The sequence below is a fragment of the Pleurodeles waltl genome, chromosome 8 (assembly GCF_031143425.1).
Source record: "Pleurodeles waltl isolate 20211129_DDA chromosome 8, aPleWal1.hap1.20221129, whole genome shotgun sequence".
NCBI classification, from domain to species: Eukaryota; Metazoa; Chordata; class Amphibia; order Caudata; family Salamandridae; genus Pleurodeles; species Pleurodeles waltl.
The window spans coordinates 1,515,564,262-1,515,585,092 of record NC_090447.1 but is presented as its reverse complement, the minus strand read 5'-3'; the positions used below and the strand labels follow the sequence as shown (position 1 = coordinate 1,515,585,092).

Here is a 20,831-nt window from a genome sequence, read left to right as displayed (position 1 = left end):
CTTCCAAAGGGACCAGCGACCTCGACATCCCCTGAGGACTGCCCCTACTTCGAAAAGACAAGAAACTCCCGAGGACAGCGGACCTGCTCCAAGAAAGGCTGCAACTTTGTTTCCAGCAGCCTTTAAAGAACCCTGCAAGCTCCCCGCAAGAAGCGTGAGACTTGCAACACTGCACCTGGCGACCCCGACTCGGCTGGTGGAGATCCAACACCTCAGGAGGGACCCAGGACTACTCTGATTACTGTGAGTACCAAAACCCTGTCCCCCTGAGCCCCCACAGCGCCGCCTGCAGAGGGAATCCCGAGGGCTTCCCCTGACCGCGACTCTTCGAACCTAAAGTCCCGACGCCTGGGAGAGACCCTGCACCCGCAGCCCCCAGGACCCGAAGGACCGGACTTTCACTGGAGAAGTGACCCCCAGGAGTCCCTCTCCCTTGCCCAAGTGGAGGTTTCCCCGAGGAATCCCCCCCCTTGCCTGCCTGCAGCGCTGAAGAGATCCCTAGATCTCCCATTGACTTCCATTACAAACCCGACGCTTGTTCCTACACTGCACCCGGCCGCCCCCGCGCTGCTGAGGGTGAAATTTCTGTGTGGGCCTGTGTCCCCCCCGGTGCCCTACAAAACCCCCCTGGTCTGCCCTCCGAAGACGCGGGTACTTACCTGCAAGCAGACCGGAACCGGGGCACCCCCTTCTCTCCATTCTAGCCTATGTGTTTTGGGCACCACTTTGAACTCTGCACCTGACCGGCCCTGAGCTGCTGGTGTGGTGACTTTGGGGTTGCTTTGAACCCCCAACGGTGGGCTACCGTGGACCAAGAACTAAGCCCTGTAAGTGTCTTACTTACCTGGTTAACCTAACAAATACTTACCTCCCCTAGGAACTGTGAAAATTGCACTAAGTGTCCACTTTCAAAACAGCTATTTGTGAATAACTTGAAAAGTATACATGCAATTTTGATGATTTGAAGTTCCTAAAGTACTTACCTGCAATACCTTTCGAATGAGATATTACATGTAGAATTTGAACCTGTGGTTCTTAAAATAAACTAAGAAAAGATATTTTTCTATACAAAAACCTATTGGCTGGATTTGTCTCTGAGTGTGTGTACCTCATTTATTGTCTATGTGTATGTACAACAAATGCTTAACACTACTCCTTGGATAAGCCTACTGCTCGACCACACTACCACAAAATAGAGCATTAGTATTATCTATTTTTACCACTATTTTACCTCTAAGGGGAACCCTTGGACTCTGTGCATGCTATTCCTCACTTTGAAATAGCACATACAGAGCCAACTTCCTACACTGGATAAGGCAAATGTAGGATACCTCCGACCTAATGTCAATGTGCAACGACCTCGTTATAACTATCCCTTGCCATCCCTTTTCGGCACTGACGGATACCTCCGACCTAATGTCAATGTGCAACGACCTCGTTATAACTATCCCTTGCCATCCCTTTTCGGCACTGACTGGGCCGCTCAAGTGTGCCCAAAGATATGGTCCTCGGTAAGGCCATCAATAAACTTCAGTGACGATAACTGTAGAAAAGTACCCTCTTTCTTGGCATGGTTACCCCTATTTTCTGCCTGTGGTCAGTGTGTTTGACGGTGTCTACTGGGATCCTGCTAACCAGGACCCCAGTAGTTATGCTCTCTCCTGTAAACTATACCTTTTTATTCCCACAATTGGCATACTGCCTGCCCCCCCCCCCCCCCCCCCCCCCCCATGTAATTCCCTAGTATATGGTACCTAGGTACCCAGGGCACTGAGGTTCCAGGGGATCCCTATGGGCTGTAACAGTTATTCTACCACCCATAGGGAACCCATGCAAAGGGTTCTGCAGGCCTGCCATTGTAGCCTGCGTGAAGCGGGTGCAGGCACCTGTTTTCACTACATCAGGTCACTGCAAGTCACCCGTATGGCAGGCCCTCTCAGCCCAGAGGGCAGGGTGCAGGTACCTGTGTTTGAGGGAACCCCTGCACTAGCAGAGGTGCCCCCACAAACTCCAGATCTATTTTCCTGGGCTTTTGAGTGCAGGGATGCCATTTTACACATGTACTGGACATAGGTCAATACCTTTGTCCAGGTACATAATGGTAACCCTGAATCTGGCATGTTTGGTACCAACCATGTCAGAATCATACCCCAATACTGTTGCAAGTATTGGAAGTATGATTCCATGCACTCTGGGGGCTCCTTAGAGGACCCCCAGCATTGCTACCACCAGTCTTACAGGGTTTTCCAGGCAGCCCAGCTGCTGCCACCCCTCAGACAGATTTCTGTTCTCCTGCTGCTTGATCTGATCAAGCCCAGGAAGGCAGGACAAAGGATTGCCTTTTGGAGAGGGAGGTAACACCCTCTCCCTTTGGAAATAGGTGTGACTGGCTTGGGAGGAGTAGTCTCCACAAGCCACTGGTTTGCTTTGAAGGTAAGCCTTTTCCTTCCCAAGCAGGACAGTACCCACCGTGCACCGCATCTCTTACAGCTGCCAGGGCTTGTTTGCATCTCCTCCAAGGGATCATAAGGCGGCGTAAAGCCAGCCACCAGCACCCCTTCTTGCAAAGCACAGCCTCCTGCGTAGTTCTCCTGCAGCATGGGATCCTCTTTTGTAGTTATGCGTGGGCTTCTTCTGAGACTGTCACTGTCCTGTGGGTGCTGCCTCCGCTCCTGTGGACTCTTCGCCGTCGAGGGTCCCCCCTCCTGGGCTTCGCTGGTCCCCCTCCCCCTAGCACCACTTTTCCACTAACTGCGAGTTTGCCTTTGCAAACGCTTGTTGGTGGAATTCCTGCACCGACACCAGTCTGCAATCTTCACTATAGCGTGGGACATCATCTGCATACATCAGGAACTCTTCTACGGCTGCAGTGCTGACCTGTTCTTCATCACTGCCAACCAACTCCTGCAAGTACAGCTGGGTGGGTAGTAGCTCCTACTCCTCCTGGACTCCACTGTGACTCTTGAACTCGGTCCCCTCCCTCTTCAGGTCTTCTTTCTTCAGAAATCCACTGCTGGCTTTCTTGCAGTCTTGTCTGGGTGTCTTCTTTTCCTCCTTTTGGGTGGTTTAGGGAAATTCCAGTGATTTACTCCTGCTTTCCTGGTTGCTGGGGAGTGTTGTGCTACTTACCTCTGTGGTTTTCTAGTACCCCAAGCTCTCCTCTAGACATTCCACTTACCTAGTTGGGGTCCTGTGTTCACATTCCCTTTTTTTTTTTTTTTAGTATATGGTTTGGGCTCCCCAATCAATCAATCAGTATTTGTAAAGCACTGTTACTCATCCGTGAGGGTTGCAAGGCACTATTGGCACGGTTTTCAAAGCCTTTTCCATGCCCACTTCTGATTGCTAGTGTATATATTTAGTGTATTACTTACCTCCTATTGGAGGGTTGCTCTTCTAGTAATTTGTTGTATTGTGTTCCAAAAACAAAGTACCTTATTTTTGTACACCGAATGTTTCCTTTCATGCGTTTGTGTTGTGTGACTACAGCGTTATTGCATGAGCTTTGCAGGTCTCCTAGATAAGCCTTGGCTGCTCATCCACAGCTACCTCCAGAGATCCTGGCTTCTAGATACTGCCTACACTTCACTAAGAGTGGATACCTGGACCTGGTGTAAGGTTTAAGTACCATGGGTACCCACCACACACCAGGACAGCTTCCTGCAAAAACTATAACTCTTCCCCCTCCCTCCCTCCAGAATAAAAAAAGATCAGGTACAAGTTGCATGCATTTTATTGCACATAACTCCTCAAGGTAGGACTTGGTCTTGTTTTGTTTTTACATTTTAACAAACATTGTATACTAGGTTCAGCTGCTAGAGAGACTCCGCTGAGAACATTCATGTTCTGCCAGAAGGATGTCCTGTAAGTGTGTGTGTGGTGTGTGTCCGATGTGTTACAGAGGCCAGCAGGCAAGACACCATACCTGGGGACCTTTGGGATTGGTGTTGAACTCCTCCACCATGTCCATTCGGAGTTTGGGGTTCACAGAGCCATCGATGGTTGCGTAGGAGAGGCCAATCCGCTTTAGGTGCACTGCAACAATCTTCAGCATGCTGGTCCACTGGGAGACGATGACACTGGGACGAGGGGAAACAGATTAAATGTAGACCAAGATGTGGGACCAAAAAGACTCAACCGTGCTACAAATGAAGAAAATGTTAAAGTTGTACCAATAAAGCATAAGTAGCCGTGTCAATCTACCCGTATACATATCCACAGCCTCCTAGTCGCACTCATTCCTGTAGCCGGTACATGTAGGCAAAGACTGATGCTTCACATCAATCCCTGCTGCCTCCTCACAAGTGCCTTGCATAACACGTTCTTCCATATACAGTGGATGCAGCCACCATTTGAAAAACATCAGCCAGACGAAGATGTTTGCATTACCTCTTCTGAGCACCTGGGCTGCTGCGGATGGCTTTAAGCTTCAGGAGTAGAGATGAGATCTGGAAGCAAAATGCATCGTCTTTTTATACACATACAGAAAATCATAACAAATCAATTTATATCATAAGGCAATCCACACAACACGTAGAAGAAAAAATGTTAAATAATGGTTAAGTGTAGGTTTGCTGTGGCAGTAGTGACTGGTTAGTACGAAACTCCTTGAAGAGTCACCCTGCATGTTGAGGCTTTAGTTCAGTGCCTTACTTGTTGAAGACTAAAAGCCAATGCCTACCTATCACAATTCAAAGAACACAGCTAAAAAAATAAAATAAAAAAAAAGTCATTGTATTTTTATGGACAGCATAAGTTTAAAATAATTAGCTTGGGGATAATGATACAAAATTATTCAGCAAGTCAAGTCGAAGTGTGACAAATCATTTGTACCCCCCCACCCAGAAAGCTGCAAACAGAGCACTCTTCAAGCACACACAGGAGGCTCACGTTCTCCTAATGCATAAGGGGTTAAAATATCCTCTGATCCGAATATATAGGGCTAATATTTGAAATTGGCAATCATAAGCCTTCGTTTGGCTAAGGATGGCGGTTTGTTAGACTTCCAACTAAATCTTCTCTCCTAGTTCCCACTGCTGGCTTAGTAGGAAAGGAAATTAGATGCACTGCCTACCAACACAAAATAATAATGCCTTATTATACACATAGTTCAAAAGTTATCGCTCACCAGTAGGCACAAGAGGCTGAATGACCAGAAGAGAATATGCACATCGGCTGTTCTGCAAATACTCAAAGGGAATGGAATAATGCGCAACGTAAAGTGCAGCAGGGGTGAAATGTCCACTTTCTTTACCAGACCTGGCAACAAAGTCAGTAATGGAGGATCAAGCATGGCCTTAGGAGTAGTAGAGCTGTAAGAAACGTGGAACATCATGTGTGGCAAATTACCTGAAGCCTGCAGGGTCTTAAGGGTATTTGTTTTCTTTTTTTAATACATGAGTATCAAGTATGAAGAGGAAACTTCTCAAAAACGTTCCAAGCCTGCAACGCACAGATCGAGGACACAGCACCAAGGGAGGACTTTGTACCCGGTCATTAGTCACCATAAGTTAAAGTAGCAGCTTAGCTTATGCTAAAAACTAGGTCAAAAGCTGCACCACCAATAATCTTCACTTGCGGTATGCCACCTGGATCCCGTTAACCAGTGCTCTTTAATATAGGCATGCTGCCATGCCAATGCCTCATAAGAGGTGCGCGGAGTTTCACATTTAAGTGGATGACACTGCTCCAACCTACTCTCACTAGTAACCATGAGACTAAATAAAAAGGTTACCTACCCTGTAAGCATTTGTACGCAACATGTAGTAGTGAATCCTAGTTTGTTTTAATGGGATAACACAAGGTAGCTTAGCCTCTGGCTTGCAGACTCGTGCCCCCGTCACCTAGTGACTTTTAACCTACTTAGCTTGCTCTGTCTTAGCCCATTTAATTATTTAATTCATCTAAGATGGCTGCCTTGTTGATAGTTAGGCCGCTTGTTATGCTTTACATTATCAGTGCCACTGCGCTAAGGCGTCAAGATCAAGCAACAAAGACAAACAAACAGTAGGTATTCACACTTAGGGATTTTCCCTCTCTATACTTTCGAGGGATTGTTTATAATAATCGCCATCCCAAACATGTCTCTTATCTATTGTTTGGGAACACACCTACGTCAGTGGTCCTGGTAGATCTGTATAAATACATCACACTTTAGACAGATAATCACAGGGATTCCGACCAGAGGGCATCGCCACCATCGCTGATACCGATGCTGCAGTCGTCTTGACACTGATCCAGTCTTCGTGTCCCTGCACGGTCTGAGACAGAGACCTCATTCCAAGGTAACGAGGGTTGGGGGCTACTCTGACATGGCATTGGAAGATTAGGTTTAGGAAACCCAGCTCCCCTTTAGGTAGGAGGTTAGGCCCATCACATTAGGGCATATTACATCTGGTATGTCTTTTTTATGCATTGCAAGATGGAGGGGGTCTTTGTAATAATGACTCATCTTCACAATTCTGTTTCTTGCATTATTCAATATCCTGATCATTGCAGCCCATGCAACATATCGCAAATTGCAGTTGTGTTAAATAAAAACTATTGAAACTTTACTGCATCTTTGTCATTGCCTGTGTTTGTATACGACATGATATATCTGTGAGAAAGGGGTAATCTCCGTTTAACCACGACACTCCCTGAGATGTCTTATTCTCGAGTCCATGCGTAAATGCTGCCACAAGTCACTTTTTACTATTGTGTTTCTGGTGAGGTGCTGCTAGTGAGCCGGTAAGGTTAGGACAACAGTTGCGACTTGTTGTAGGATAGGCAGAGTCGCCTACAAACAAAAGTACTGTCATCTTTTAACCAGCAGTCTTCCCCAGAGCAAGAGTCCAAACTACGACAATGTAATGTAGATTCACATGCTTTGCATACTCCTGCCAACTAATTATAGGCTCAGACATTACACCTTTTTTTTGCCCCCTTCAAAACACGTTTTGAGTCTTGGGAAGTGGTGCAATTCCTCCATTAGTCCACAAAGCACATGGGTGCCAACTCCACCCTAGATTGTTTTCCACTCACCAGGTGAAAAGTGAACATTGAGAGTACAGTAAGACTACAGTGATTTACACATGCATTGAGTGTTAAAGACGTAAAGTGAGAGAAAGGTAAACTTGTACCTTCACTGCCAGCATCCTGGGAGAAGGGTGGCCTCATGTGACTGTACAGCACTACACGCTACAAACAGATGCTTAGGGGAAAACATTTTCCATTCACATTATGCAGATAGTACAGACGAGCCTTGTTGGTAGATAGAGGCTAAAAATTATAATGCTAAATGCTTTCTTTTGTGGTAGTGTGGGCAAACAATTTAGGCTTATCAGAGGGCAGTGTTAAGCATTTGTTGAGCAGAGTCAATAAATGAGACTCAAGAAGAAATGAGCAATTTAGAAAAATAAAGTTTTCATACATTTGACACCAAGAACTTTGTTGTTGGGTAAGTAATTTTTAAATTAGCAGTTTTGAAGAATGCAGAAAATACACTTGTACTGAGTAATTTGGTGAATGTTATCCTATAGGAAAAGGCACACATACACTGCACACAGGTACTTGCCACCAACTTACAGTTCCAATCTTCTGGAGTTAAAGTATGGGCCAAGGTCCAAAGCAGCATCAACAGGTCACCTAGGGGGTCCAGTTGCAGAAGTGCTTTTCAACGTCAGGTGTCCGTTGATTTCAATGGGAAAACTGTTCTGTGACAGAGGGACTGCAAGCAGAGAGTAGGGAGCTAGTCTGAGCAAATCCACCGGGGGCTCAGTCCTCGAGAGGCTGGTCCACTGGAAGCCAGCAAGTTCAGCTGCAGTGGTGATTTCTCTGGAGGTGTCATGCTGCGGGAAGCACTTACGGTTTGTGGCGGCCTGTGAAAAGAGGCTGCAAGCGTGAACTGGGGGGCCAGTCTGCCTAAACCCAAGATGGGGGCTTGTCTCTTGAGGGTCTCTGCGCCTCATGGGCTCATGGCAGCTCTGGCGCTCGTGTGCAGTGAGGCTTTGTCCAGTGGGGTCGCGCTGGCAGAGACACTTGTTTCAGTCTTTTTAATGCCTGGAAACATGCAGGGAAGAAGCTCCTCTGCTCCAAGGGAGATGTGCTGGTCAGCTGAAGACGTGGGTCACTCTTCCACAGCTTTTGGAGGTGACAACACTTTCTGGATGAGCCGGATGTGTGCAACTGTCGGGGAGAGCAAGCAGGCTAGCGCCAAGTTAGTTGCTGCTCCCCAGTTCCTGCGTTGTGGTTCTTTGTCCTTTTTTCTCCGGGCAGACAAATCCGAAGTCCTGGTGTCAGCGGGCACCTAAATACTCAATTTAGGGGCATTTAGGGGAGTGTAAGGTAATAGCCAATGGGTACTTATCCCTGGGGTGACTACATCCCCCAGATGAGCACTTCGTGTGTGGATGGGAATCACCCTGACCCAGCGCTCCCAAATTGCCCACACACAAGATGGTGGAATTCTCCTTTTCATGTTCACCTGAGTTAGCCCACCCTAGGGGCTAAACTGACATTGTAATACCCCGACTATCTACCATCCCACCTGTCCTGGTGTCAAATGGGCCTCAGGGCCAGGGGTTGCCTCTCCCAGGGCTGGGGGAAGCTGGGGTCCCATACCCAAGGCGGCAGGGACTTTGAAGTCCCAGGCCTTAGTATGCAGATTTACTAGCCATCTTACTGGAGAGGATTACACCTCCTGCCAGGGCAGGTACCGATCCTGACCTCTGACAGCAGAGACTCACCGCCAGAGGGTCAGAAGCATGTCTGTGGTGGCCGGCTAGTCTGTATCTGTCAGCCAGCACACTAGAGCACTAGTGGTTTTCAGGAGGTACCTCTAAGGTACCCGTGGGTGCATATATTAATAAATTCATCACTGGAATCAGTGTGGGTTTATTAATATGAGCTGTATGATATCAAACACCATAGGCTTCAGTGAAGCTATTATGTAGCTGGGTAACTCATAGTGACCATACATACCTCAAGGTGGTTCACTTGCAATATTTAGCAATAGTACTAGACATTACAGAGGCATATCTGCTCAAGCAGATATGTCCTCAGATGTGCTATATTGCATCCTGCCTTAGGGTTCCAAAGCCTGCTGTAGGAGTGACTTGCATATATAGCCCATTGAATGTCTTTGGCATGGCACACAGGAGTGTCATGTTTGCACCATGTCACCCAGCCCGCAACCGCACTTTGTGTGTGATTTTTGTGTGTGTACTGTTAGAAATTGGGTCTCTAGTTGGCAGTCTGTTTGCACCCTGTCCAAGTAGGGACCTTCACTCTAGTTAGGATAAGGGAGATACCTGCTCAGAAAACCCCTGCTCAACCCGCCCCCCCTTGTTAGCTTGGCACGAGCAGTCAGACTTATCTCAGAAACAATGTGTAAAGCATTTGCACACAACACACAGTAATACAGTGAAAACATTATAAAAAGGACACCACACCCGTTTTAGAAAATTAGATAAATATTGCCTTTGTCAAACAAGACCAAAATGAGAAAAATCCACCATACAGTAATAAAGATATGAATTTTGCAATAATGAACTTAAAAATACAGTTCCTTGAAGTCAATAGCCCCAGATGGCGCTATCACAGCGTTGTGATCAACAAATTGTCACGGGCCAGCTATGGAGTCGGAAAGACCCGTATACAGTACTGTGGAAATATAGGGCATCGTGATACTCGCGATGAGATCCGGAGTGCAGCGTCGCAGGCATCGGTTCTGAGGCCGGTGTGGGGGTCGTCGGACCCTTGAAGTCACACGCGTTGCAGATCGAGCTCCAGGCTGATGACTAAGGCAGGAGCGCTGGCGTAGATGGCGTCAGGGCTGCAGTGCGAAGCGGGACGATGCGACGTGCAGTGCCTACAACAGGTCACGGTGCAGGAAGTGGCTAGGTGACTGTGTCCTGTGACATCGGTGAGACCAGGGCTGCGGTGTGAAGCGGGGTGGTGCGATGTGTGGTGTCTCCAGGTCACGGTGCAGGCAGCGTCGTTGCTGAAGCACTGTTGTCAGTAGGCCCAAGGTGGCACGGGCTCAGTGTGGCACCCACAGGTCACGGTGCAGACAGGGGCATCTGTTGACCGCACTAGAGTCACTGGTGCAGGCATCGGTGGACTGGGGCTGTGGGACGGGACTTAGTGTACCTCACCAGCTGTGTCCCCAGGCCACCGTGCAAGCAGTAGCATCGGTGTCAGCATGGGTCGGCGTCGTCAGGGATGCCAAGGCTGTGGTGTGAGCAGGGCTATGCCGAGTGCGGGACCAACAGGTCACGATGCAAGCAGCAGCTCAGTGACTGCGTCACAGTGGTTTTCCTCTGTTGCAGTACAAAACACACAGCTCCCAGTGCTGTAGGCAGATGAAGCTGAAGTTTGATATCCCTGAGACTTCCAACAGGACGAAAGCTCTACTCCAAGCCCTTGGAGAAAATTCACAAGCAGGATACACAGCAAAGTCCAGTCTTTGCCCTCTTCAAGGCAGAAGCAACAACTACAGGCCAACCCAGCAAAGCGCACACACAGCAAAGGGGCAGTACTCCTCTCCTCCAGCTCTTCTCCATGGCAGAGGTTCCTCTTGATCCAGAAGGGTTCTAAAAGTCTGGGATTTTGGGTCCACTACTTATACTCCTTTCTGCCTTTGAAGTAGGCAAACTTCAAAGGAAAGTCTCTGTTGTTGACCACACACACCAAAGGGTCGCAGAATGCATTGTGTGAGGACAGGCACAGCTCTTTCAGTTGTAAGTGACCACTGCTCCCTCCACTCTAGCCCAGATGGCCCATCAGGATATGCAGGCTACACCTCAGCTCCCTTTGGGTCACTGTCTAGAAGGAATTCACAACAGCCCAACTGTCAGTCTGACCCAGATGTGGAATACACAAGCAGGCAGAGGCAAAGAATGGTTTAGGCAAGAAAATAACCACTTTCTAAAAGTGGCATTTTCAAACAGACAATTTAAAATCCAACTTTACAAAAAGATGTGGAGTTTGGGGTCTCTGAAGTTACAATTTAAAATCACATCTTTATCTGCTCCCAAAAGGAAACTGCAGGTCCCATGTTAACCTATAAGAGAGAGGCCTTGCAACAGTGAAAACTGAATTTGGCAGTATTTCACTGTTAGGACATGTACTTGTGTGTGTTACATGTCCTACCTTCAAAATACACTGCACCCTGTCCCTGGGGCTAGCTAGTGCCTTACTTAGGGCTTCCTTACATGTAGTAAAAGGGAAGGTTTGGGCCTGGCAAGTGAGTACACTTGCCAGGTCGAATTGGCAGTTTAAAACTGCACACACAGACACTGCAGTGGCAGGTCTGAGCCGTGTTAACAGGGCTACTCATGTGGGTGGCACAATCAGTGCTGCAGGCCCACTAGTAACATTTGATTTACAGGCCCTGGGCACCTCTAGAGCACTTTACTAGGGGCCTACCACTAAATCAAATATGCCAATCATGGATAAACCAATCACTAATACAATTTACATAGGGAGCACTTGCACTTTAGCACTGATCAGCAGTGGTAAAGTGCACAGAGACAATAAACCAGCAAAACCAAATCAGAAAAAAATAGACTGAAGGCAAAAAGTTTGGGGATAACCCTGCAATAAGGGCCATTTCAAACAGGTACCTTAGGGTGGCTTAAGATATGTTGCAGCACTTAGGGACCCTCGTTAGTATCCATGCCCTAGATACCAGCAGTACCATTTACTAGGGACCTACAGGTGTGCTAAAGTTCATGTCAATTGGGTTACAATGAGGCTTCCTTTAGGGGAAAGAATACTGGCACTGAGTTCTGGTTAGCAGGCCTCAGTGCCCGGTCAAAAATCAACATCTAGTAGTTCTAAGCAGGGCATAAAGTATGGGTGGGGTTGGGAATCTGCAAAGAAATCCAGTTTCCTACAGTCACCTGATTGGACAAAAAATAAAATACGGAGCAACAGATTGCTGCTGATCCATCACTGAAGAGAGCACAAACACTGGCTTTTAAATTCAGACAGAAAAACAAACATTTGAGGTGGACAGAGTTAGAGTGTGGGTAGTGTTGTGGATGTGCTACATATAAAGGAGCAACTATCCAACTAAAGGTTGCAATCTACCCATAGTTCCAGATTGGTGATCTAAAAGAAATGCAGTGGTATAAAAACCCATATTTCACAGGCAACCATCTGATATTCCCCATATCTCATGGTTGCTTGTTGTAGGAAGTTGGCTCTGTATGTGCTATTTCAAAGTAAGGAATAGCATGCACAGAGTCCAAGGGTTCCCCTTAGAGGTAAAATAGTGGTAAAAATAGATAATACTAATGCTCTATTTTGTGGTAGTGTGGTCGAGCAGTAGGCTTATCCAAGGAGTAGTGTTAAGCATTTGTTGTACATACACATAGACAATAAATGAGGTACGCACACTCAGAGACAAATCCAGCCAATAGGTTTGGTTATAGAAAAATATCTTTTCTTAGTTTATTTTAACATGTAATATCTTGTTTGAAAGGTATTGCAGGTAAGTACATTAGGAACTTTGAATCATTTCAATTGCATATATACTTTTCAAGTTATTCACAAATTGCTATTTCAAAAGAGGACACTTAGTGCAATTTTCACAGTTCCTGGGGGAGGTAAGTTTTTGTTAGTTTTACCAGGTAAGTAAGACACTTACAGGGTTCAGTTCTTGGTCCAAGGTAGCCCACCGTTGGGGGTTCAGAGCAACCCCAAAGTCACCACACCAGCAGCTCAGGGCCGGTCAGGTGCAGAGTTCAAAGTGGTGCCCAAAACGCATAGGCTAGAATGGAGAGAAGGGGGTGCCCCGGTTCCGGTCTGCTTGCAAGTAAGTACCCGCGTCTTCGGAGGGCAGACCAGGGGGGTTTTGTAGGGCACCGGGGGGGACACAAGCCCACACAGAAATTTCACCCTCAGCAGCGCGGGGGCGGCCGGGTGCAGTGTAGAAACAAGCGTCGGGTTTTCAATGTTAGTCTATGAGAGATCAAGGGATCTCTTCAGCGCTGCAGGCAGGCAAGGGGGGGGTTTCCTCGGGGAAACCTCCACTTGGGCAAGGGAGAGGGACTCCTGGGGGTCACTTCTGCAGTGAAAGTCCGGTCCTTCAGGTCCTGGGGGCTGCGGGTGCAGGGTCTTTTCCAGGCGTCGGGACTTAGGTTTCAGAGAGTCGCGGTCAGGGGAAGCCTTGGGATTCCCTCTGCAGGCGGCGCTGTGGGGGCTCAGGGGGGACAGGTTTTGGTACTCACAGTCGTAGAGTAGTCCGGGGGTCCTCCCTGAGGTGTTGGTTCTCCACCAGCCGAGTCGGGGTCGCCGGGTGCAGTGTTGCAAGTCTCACGCTTCTTGCGGGGAGATTGCAGGGTTCTTTAAAGCTGCTTCTTTGGATAAAGTTGCAGTCTTTTTGGAGCAGGTCCGCTGTCCTCGGGAGTTTCTTGTCGTAGTCGAAGCAGGGCAGTCCTCAGAGGATTCAGAGGTCGCTGGTCCCTTTGGAAGGCGTCGCTGGAGCAGAGTTCTTTGGAAGGCAGGAGACAGGCCGGTGAGTTTCTGGAGCCAAGGCAGTTGTTGTCTTCTGGTCTTCCTCTGCAGGGGTTTTCAGCTGGGCAGTCCTTCTTCTTGTTGTTGCAGGAATCTAATTTTCTAGGGTTCAGGGTAGCCCTTAAATACTACATTTAAGGGCGTGTTTAGGTCTGGGGGGTTAGTAGCCAATGGCTACTAGCCCTGAGGGTGGGTACACCCTCTGTGCCTCCTCCCAAGGGGAGGGGGTCACAATCCTAACCCTATTGGGGGAATCCTCCATCTGCAAGATGGAGGATTTCTAAAAGTTAGTCACCTCAGCTCAGGACACCTTAGGGGCTGTCCTGACTGGCCAGTGACTCCTCCTTGTTGCTTTCTTTGTTCCCTCCAGCCTTGCCGCCAAAAGTGGGGGCCGTGGCCGAAGGGGGCGGGCAACTCCACTAAGCTGGAGTGCCCTGCTGGGCTGTGACAAAGGGGTGAGCCTTTGAGGCTCACCGCCAGGTGTTACAGCTCCTGCCTGGGGGAGGTGTTAGCATCTCCACCCAGTGCAGGCTTTGTTACTGGCCTCAGAGTGACAAAGGCACTCTCCCCATGGGGCCAGCAACATGTCTCTAGTGTGGCAGGCTGCTGGAACTAGTCAGCCTACACAGACAGTCGGTTAAGTTTCAGGGGGCACCTCTAAGGTGCCCTCTGGGGTGTATTTTGCAATAAAATGTACACTGGCATCAGTGTGCATTTATTGTGCTGAGAAGTTTGATACCAAACTTCCCAGTTTTCAGTGTAGCCATTATGGTGCTGTGGAGTTCGTGTTTGACAAACTCCCAGACCATATACTCTTATGGCTACCCTGCACTTACAATGTCTAAGGTTTTGTTTAGACACTGTAGGGGTACCATGCTCATGCCCTGGTACCCTCACCTATGGTATAGTGCACCCTGCCTTAGGGCTGTAAGGCCTGCTAGAGGGGTGTCTTACCTATACTGCATAGGCAGTGAGAGGCTGGCATGGCACCCTGAGGGGAGTGCCATGTCGACTTACTCGTTTTGTCCTCACTAGCACACACAAGCTGGCAAGTAGGGTGTCTGTGCTGAGTGAGAGGTCTCCAGGGTGGCATAAGACATGCTGCAGCCCTTAGAGACCTTCCTTGGCATCAGGGCCCTTGGTACTAGAAGTACCAGTTACAAGGGACTTATCTGGATGCCAGGGTCTGCCAATTGTGGATACAAAAGTACAGGTTAGGGAAAGAACACTGGTGCTGGGGCCTGGTTAGCAGGCCTCAGCACACTTTCAATTGTAAACATAGCATCAGCAAAGGCAAAAAGTCAGGGGGCAACCATGCCAAGGAGGCATTTCCTTACACTTGTGACATCTGGATTTCTTCATCATAATGAAAGCTCCCAAACCACTCTGTAGAACTTTAACATTGTTAAGGCTACTAGGATTATGCAGCATGGAGAACCAAATTATGCTGCAAGATCATCCAAATAATGAGGCAAAATGCTAATTCAGCTGCATGAGGAAAATATTCTTGGTGAAATAAAAAATGTGGCAAACTGAGTAAATCCATAATTATGTGATAACTGCTGCAGTCACAGATTCACCAAAATCCACTGAGCCTTAAGATTTCCTATTGACTTGCATGTTGCCTGGTTTAATCCAATCCAGCTGTGTTCACTAGGTGGAGCCTCACAAGTGGGGGGGACTTTATCTGAAGAAATGTGGGAAGGTTGGATGGCAGAACTGTGTGGATCCGCACAGATTCCAGAGGTTTCCCGCAGAGAAATGTGAGGAAAATGACTGATATAGGCAAAGCTTGAGGTTTGTGTGTCATTGTGGGTAAGAACATTTCATGGTATCCACGCAAAGTACACCCCCGTGGGCATCTCGTTTAAAGAAAATGTCTGTTGGAAATGTAGTCTCTAGTTGGTAGAGGTATACACCCTTGTCCAAATAGGAAATCACAATCCTAGTCAGGGTAAGTCACACACAACCCAAATGATCCTGTGCCCACTCTCTGGTAGCTTGGCACTGACAGGCTTAACCTAGAAGGCAATGTGTAAAGTATTTGTGCAATAAATCAAAACAGTAACAGTGAAAACACCACAGAAATACACCACACAGTGTTTGGAAAAATAGAGAATATTTATCTGATGATAAGATCAAAACAAAGATCCAATAAGTACAAGTTGAAATGTGAATTTCAGAAGTTGTAGAATAGTCTCTTTTCAAGAAAATGAAGTTAATGCTAAGAGATGCGAGGAAAATAGTGTGACACGGATTTTCCAGCACGACACCATTGTTGCGTCATTTCTTTTCCCGCCGCACGGGGGTTTGTGTTGATTTTTGGTGCGCAGTCCGAGTTCCTCAGTGCGGTGCGGGGTTCTTCTTTGACGCCCAGGGGCGATGCAGGTAATTCCTTGATGCACTGGAGAAGGCACAGGTGCTTGAGTCAATCCGGTGAGGTGATATGTCAAATTTTCTGTCGCGAGGCAGGTGCTGCATCGATATTCCACTTGGGGAAATCGGACTGCATCATTCCGGCTTGGCTGTGCGTCGTTCAGGTAGGGCTGTGCATCGAATCTTCGGTCGCAAAGCAGACACAGAGTGGGATCACCACTCGGGAAACCGGGCTGCGTCGTTCCAGGTCAGTTGTGCGGCGATTTCTCAGTCGCAAAGCAGGCTGTGCAGCTTTTCTCACGGGTCGTGAGTCGGTTTTCGGCGCACAAGGAGTTTGTTGTTGTTGAAGTCTTTTTGGCCCTCAGACTTCAGGAAACAGGAGGCAAGCTCAATCCAAGCCCTTGGAGAGCACTTCTCAGCAGAGGTCAGCAAGGCACAGTCCTTCACAGCAAGGCAGGCCAGGTGAGTCCTTTGGGCAGCAAGGCAGTATCTGAGGTCCAGATGCAGGGTCAGTTCCATAGAGTGTCTGAGTTGGTGAGGTCAGAAACCCAGTTTATATAGATGCCTTTGAAGTGGGATAGACTTCAAAGAGTGGTTTTGAAGTGCACATGTTCCCCTTTCAGCCTTCCAGCCCAGGAAGACCCCTTAATTATGTAGATGAGTGCAGGTGTGACTGAGTATCCTGTGTTTGTCTGGGTGAAATGCACAAGGGAGCTGTCAACCAGCCCAGACGTGGATTGGAGACAGGCTGCAAGGCACAGATGGATTTAAATGCAGAGAAATGCTCATTTTCTAAAAGTGGCATTTCGAGAATATTAGTATAAAATCCAACTTAATTAATAAGCAGGATTTCTATTACCATTCTGGCCATACTAAATATGACCTGTTTACCCATCTGTGATCAGAATCTACCACTCATAGTACATGAGGGTAGCCCTAATGCTAGCCTATGAAAGGAGCCCTCACATGCAGTGGAAAATGAATTTAGAGGTTTCCACTACCAGGACATAAAACACACGTACAGGTCCTGCTTTTTGTCTACACAGCACCCTGCCCTATGGGTTACCTAGGGCCTACCTTAGGGGTGACATATGTAGAAAAACTGAAGTTTAAGGCTTGGCAAGTACTTCAACTAAATACCAAGTTGAAGTGGCAGTGAAACTGCACACACAGGCCTTCAATAATAGGGCTGAGACCTGGTTACGGGGCTACTTGTGTGGGTGGCACAATCAGTGTTGCAGCCCATTAGTAGCATTTAATTTACAGACCCTGGGCACCGGCAGTGCACTTTACTAGGAACTTATAGGTAAATTACATATGCCAATTGGGTATGAGCCAATGTTACCAGGTTTAAGGGAAAGAGCATATGCACTTTAGCAGTGGTAAAGTGCTCAGAGTCCTAAAGCCAGCAAAAATAGTGTCAGAAAAGTGGAGGGAGGCAGGTAAAAAGTTGGGGGATGACCACCCTAAGTCTGTCGGGTCTAACAGTCTGGGTTTAGTAGAGTAGCCTCAGTGGCAGCCAAGCCTGGGCCCAGATACCACAGCTACACCCATTGCCAAAACGGATCATTTTTTGCCAGGAAATGGGCCCCACTTTCAACCACCAACTCAAATTAAGTACTGTATATGCCACAAAATGGCAATAAAAGTACTCAAATAAAACATGTTATTTGGAACAAGTATACTAATTAATGCACTTTCACTTGTTTATTACTACTGTGCCAAGGTCACATTTATGACCACAGAACAATGCAAATAATTAAAAAAAACATAACAAAATAATTGGGTCAGAGATTCTGTCCTACAAACAAGTAACTGAAGAAAACAACTGGGGTCCTGCACAGAAAGCTTGGTTGTTGCGATTCTGGATCAAGGTATGAATTTAACCCCTTCAGCTCAAGACAGGATCACACACTTTTTTTTTAAATTCTTTTATTGTTGCACATGTACAACACAGCATGGGATAATCCACACAAACAGATGCGACTTGTGAGCCATGACCTCACCCCACAAGAGCAATGCAAATCAGATTACACTTGTGCATCAAGATGTGCACTATATATTCATATAGGAGGTAGAGCAAGTCCACCCCTGTGAAACACAATTCTTACTGTTAGGTAGCTAATGCATTGTAACTGCGCATCAATGTTCTGGATATGATGTACAGGTACCACACAGTCAGATATGCTTCTAAACATTCAGATGGGACACTACATAACAGGAATGAGCCCAGTTACCAAGGGTGGCAGTCTGTTCAGCCCTATTCCATCTTCATAGGGGTGGCTTTTGCAGGAGCATATATTTTTTTTAACCAGTTGTTCTCAAGGAGTTTCAAAGTACAACAAAACACACATTCATCCATTAACACACGGGCTTTGTAAATGATCATGCTAACACCGCTGGGATTCCTTACCTTGCTGCTCTCTCTGGTGTTCTCAAAGAGATCAGCCCTGAAGCTGGAGCCATTCAGGGACACCATGGATTGGGGATCGGGGGTATCAAGCTCTGACAGTGTCAACGCATTGAGCTGCTCCTCTAGGGACAATGTGATGCCTTCATTCTTCAGCTCCAACTGGTCCAGGGCCTAACAAAGGACAGAACAAAATCATTGTTCTGTGGGTGATGTCTCAAGATGTACGTGAGTGTGGTAAACAATGTAACCTGCAGTTTTCATTACGAGGAAGTTGTTGGGATCTGTGTTGCAGTTGAGACAAAAGAAGTTACTTGCCGGTTGCGTTAGATGTGCCTTTTAGGAAGTTACTTAACTGTTTTTTTGTTACAATGTGTCCTCTTAAGCCAAAGCCTTGTTCTGTGGTAATGGCACCACCTGGTCAAGCGCAATCAGAGATGTGCCATTAATACAAGTCTACGGCCCACGCATATTCCCATGTGAGCCTCACCTTGTAATTCTCTAACCAGTGTCAGTTTTTTCATGACTTCGGATTATCATACAGATGGCTTTTGTGGGGGCATCGGTTCTGCCTTCTCTAACAGCATTACAAGTTACCATCAGGTCCCCCTGAAGAGTCTTGTGCGGTGAAGACTTACAATTGTACTCACTTCAGTGACATAGGGAAAACGGCATCCCACAAGCCCTCTCCCACCCAAGTAAAAAAAGCTACTGAGACCTCATTCAAAAATGTGTTCATAAGCTGGTGTTGCACACTGTACACATTGGATAAAAAGTGGAAGTGCAAAATGTATGAACCTTGGACTTTAAAAGTCACGACCTTTGCTTTGGCACTGTTCATGTTCACAGGGGTGTTTCATACATTCAGGAAGTCACTTTTTATGGCTCTTATTTGAAGACTTTGTAGGAAGCTGGCCCTTTATGCAGTATGTGCATACCATATAAGGGGTTCAGGGGATCCCCAGTGAGTGGAGAGGGCTTGCTATTACAATTCCAAAATGCTCTATTTACAGGTTGGATGGTCAGACAGCCTTAGGCTTAACAGAGAGGAGGGGAGACATCTAAAAATACACACAACAGTCAAATGAGACTCATGACAAAAAGGAGATGCACACCAATTTATAAAAATAGTGAGTATCTTTATATATGGTGAGGCATCAGAGAAAAATCATTTAGGTAAAGTAAGTTTTTAACTAGAAATTATTTTCTCTTTAAAAAGTGGGCACAGTGCAATTTCTGAGTTCTGCAGTACTATAAAATGGGAGGAGAAACAAGTTCTGCAAACAGGTAGAGTACAGCGACTTACAAGACCAATCTCCTGGGGTTAGGGTGCGTAGTGGGCAAGGTCTAAGGCAGCACCAACAGTTCACCCCAAGAGGCACGGGCGGCCAGGTGTAGGGTGCAAAACAGCATTGGGTGCCCAATGCGTTACTATGGGGATCGGTCCCTGTGGAAAGAGGCTGCAGGCTGTGGCCAAGAGGTCAGTCGTGCTGAACCACCAGCGGGGCTCAGGCCTCACGATGCTCGGAACAGGTAGGCACCTTTGGTCCTCTTCTCCACAGCTCAGGGAGCGGTGGGTACAGAGGTGTCATTAGATGTTGGGTTTTTCTGACCAGAGCGGTCGCGGTACAGGGGCAACTGCACTCAGAGGCACCAGGAAGTTAAGGAGGGGTAAAACCACAATTCACTCGGACTCTGGAGGGTTGGGGAACCTTGACGCCGGTGGTCCACTTAGAGACTGGTTGGGGAAGGCGGGTGCAGTGGTGACTTCAGATGTTGGATTTTGGTGGTTCCAGAGGCTTCAGAGTCCTTTTTTCTGGAGTTTGCTGGAGAACAGGTCTGCTGTTCATGGGAGGTCTTGAGTATATTTTGAAGGCAGGCAGTCCTACCAGGTTTCTGGACTCACAGCTGCAGGACAAGTCTCCTGTGGTGCAGATTTGGATGAGGGATAGACAGGCAGGTGGGGTTGGTACTAGGTCAGCTGCTTCTTCTACAGCTCTTCGGTGACCTTGGTCTTCTTTAGTTCATCAGGATCGGCCTCTCTGGTGCCCCTCCTACCCCCTAAATACTGAATTTAAGGGTGTTAGGTGTGAGTAGGGTAGTATCCAATAGGCTAGTGACCCTTGAGGTCACTATTCAACTCTATATGACCACTTTCTGTGGGAAGCAGCCATAACCCTGTCCAAGAATTCCTAGGTATGCCATCTCAAAGATGGCTACCTCTGAAAAATCATGTACACCTCGCAGTAGCCCACCTAAAGGGTGGTACTAGCTTGGAGGTGGCACACCAGTCTAGCTAATTTTCCGACCTGTCCAAGTGGCAAATGGGCTCTGGATAGGGAGGGTGGCTTCCCCTCCTGTGAGGGGTGCCAGATTTGCATTTCAAAGGCAGCAACCCTTTGAGGCTTGCTGCCTCAGAAAGGCTAATCAGCGGGTCATCCTGTGGGAGGAGGTGCTACACCCTCTTCCCGGAGAGGCTTTTGTTCTGAGCATCCTGAGTGTACAAGACTCTCACCTTAGGGGTCCAGAAGGTGTCCCAGGA

The 20,831-nt window shown here is 47.5% G+C and overlaps 1 protein-coding gene across 2 annotated transcripts in view; it reads right to left on the bottom strand.

The window, feature by feature from the left end:
• Positions 1-20,831, bottom strand: part of TTF2 (transcription termination factor 2) — a 175,292-nt gene that overhangs the window by 29,681 nt on the left and 124,780 nt on the right. For both annotated transcript variants that reach the window (XM_069202809.1, XM_069202807.1), the window contains exons 19-21: positions 18,293-18,463; positions 4,390-4,448; positions 3,926-4,079 (exon numbers count right to left, since the gene is read on the bottom strand). In XM_069202809.1, the coding sequence (XP_069058910.1) occupies positions 3,926-4,079; positions 4,390-4,448; positions 18,293-18,463 (384 nt within the window). The remainder of the gene's footprint in view (positions 1-3,925; positions 4,080-4,389; positions 4,449-18,292; positions 18,464-20,831) is intronic.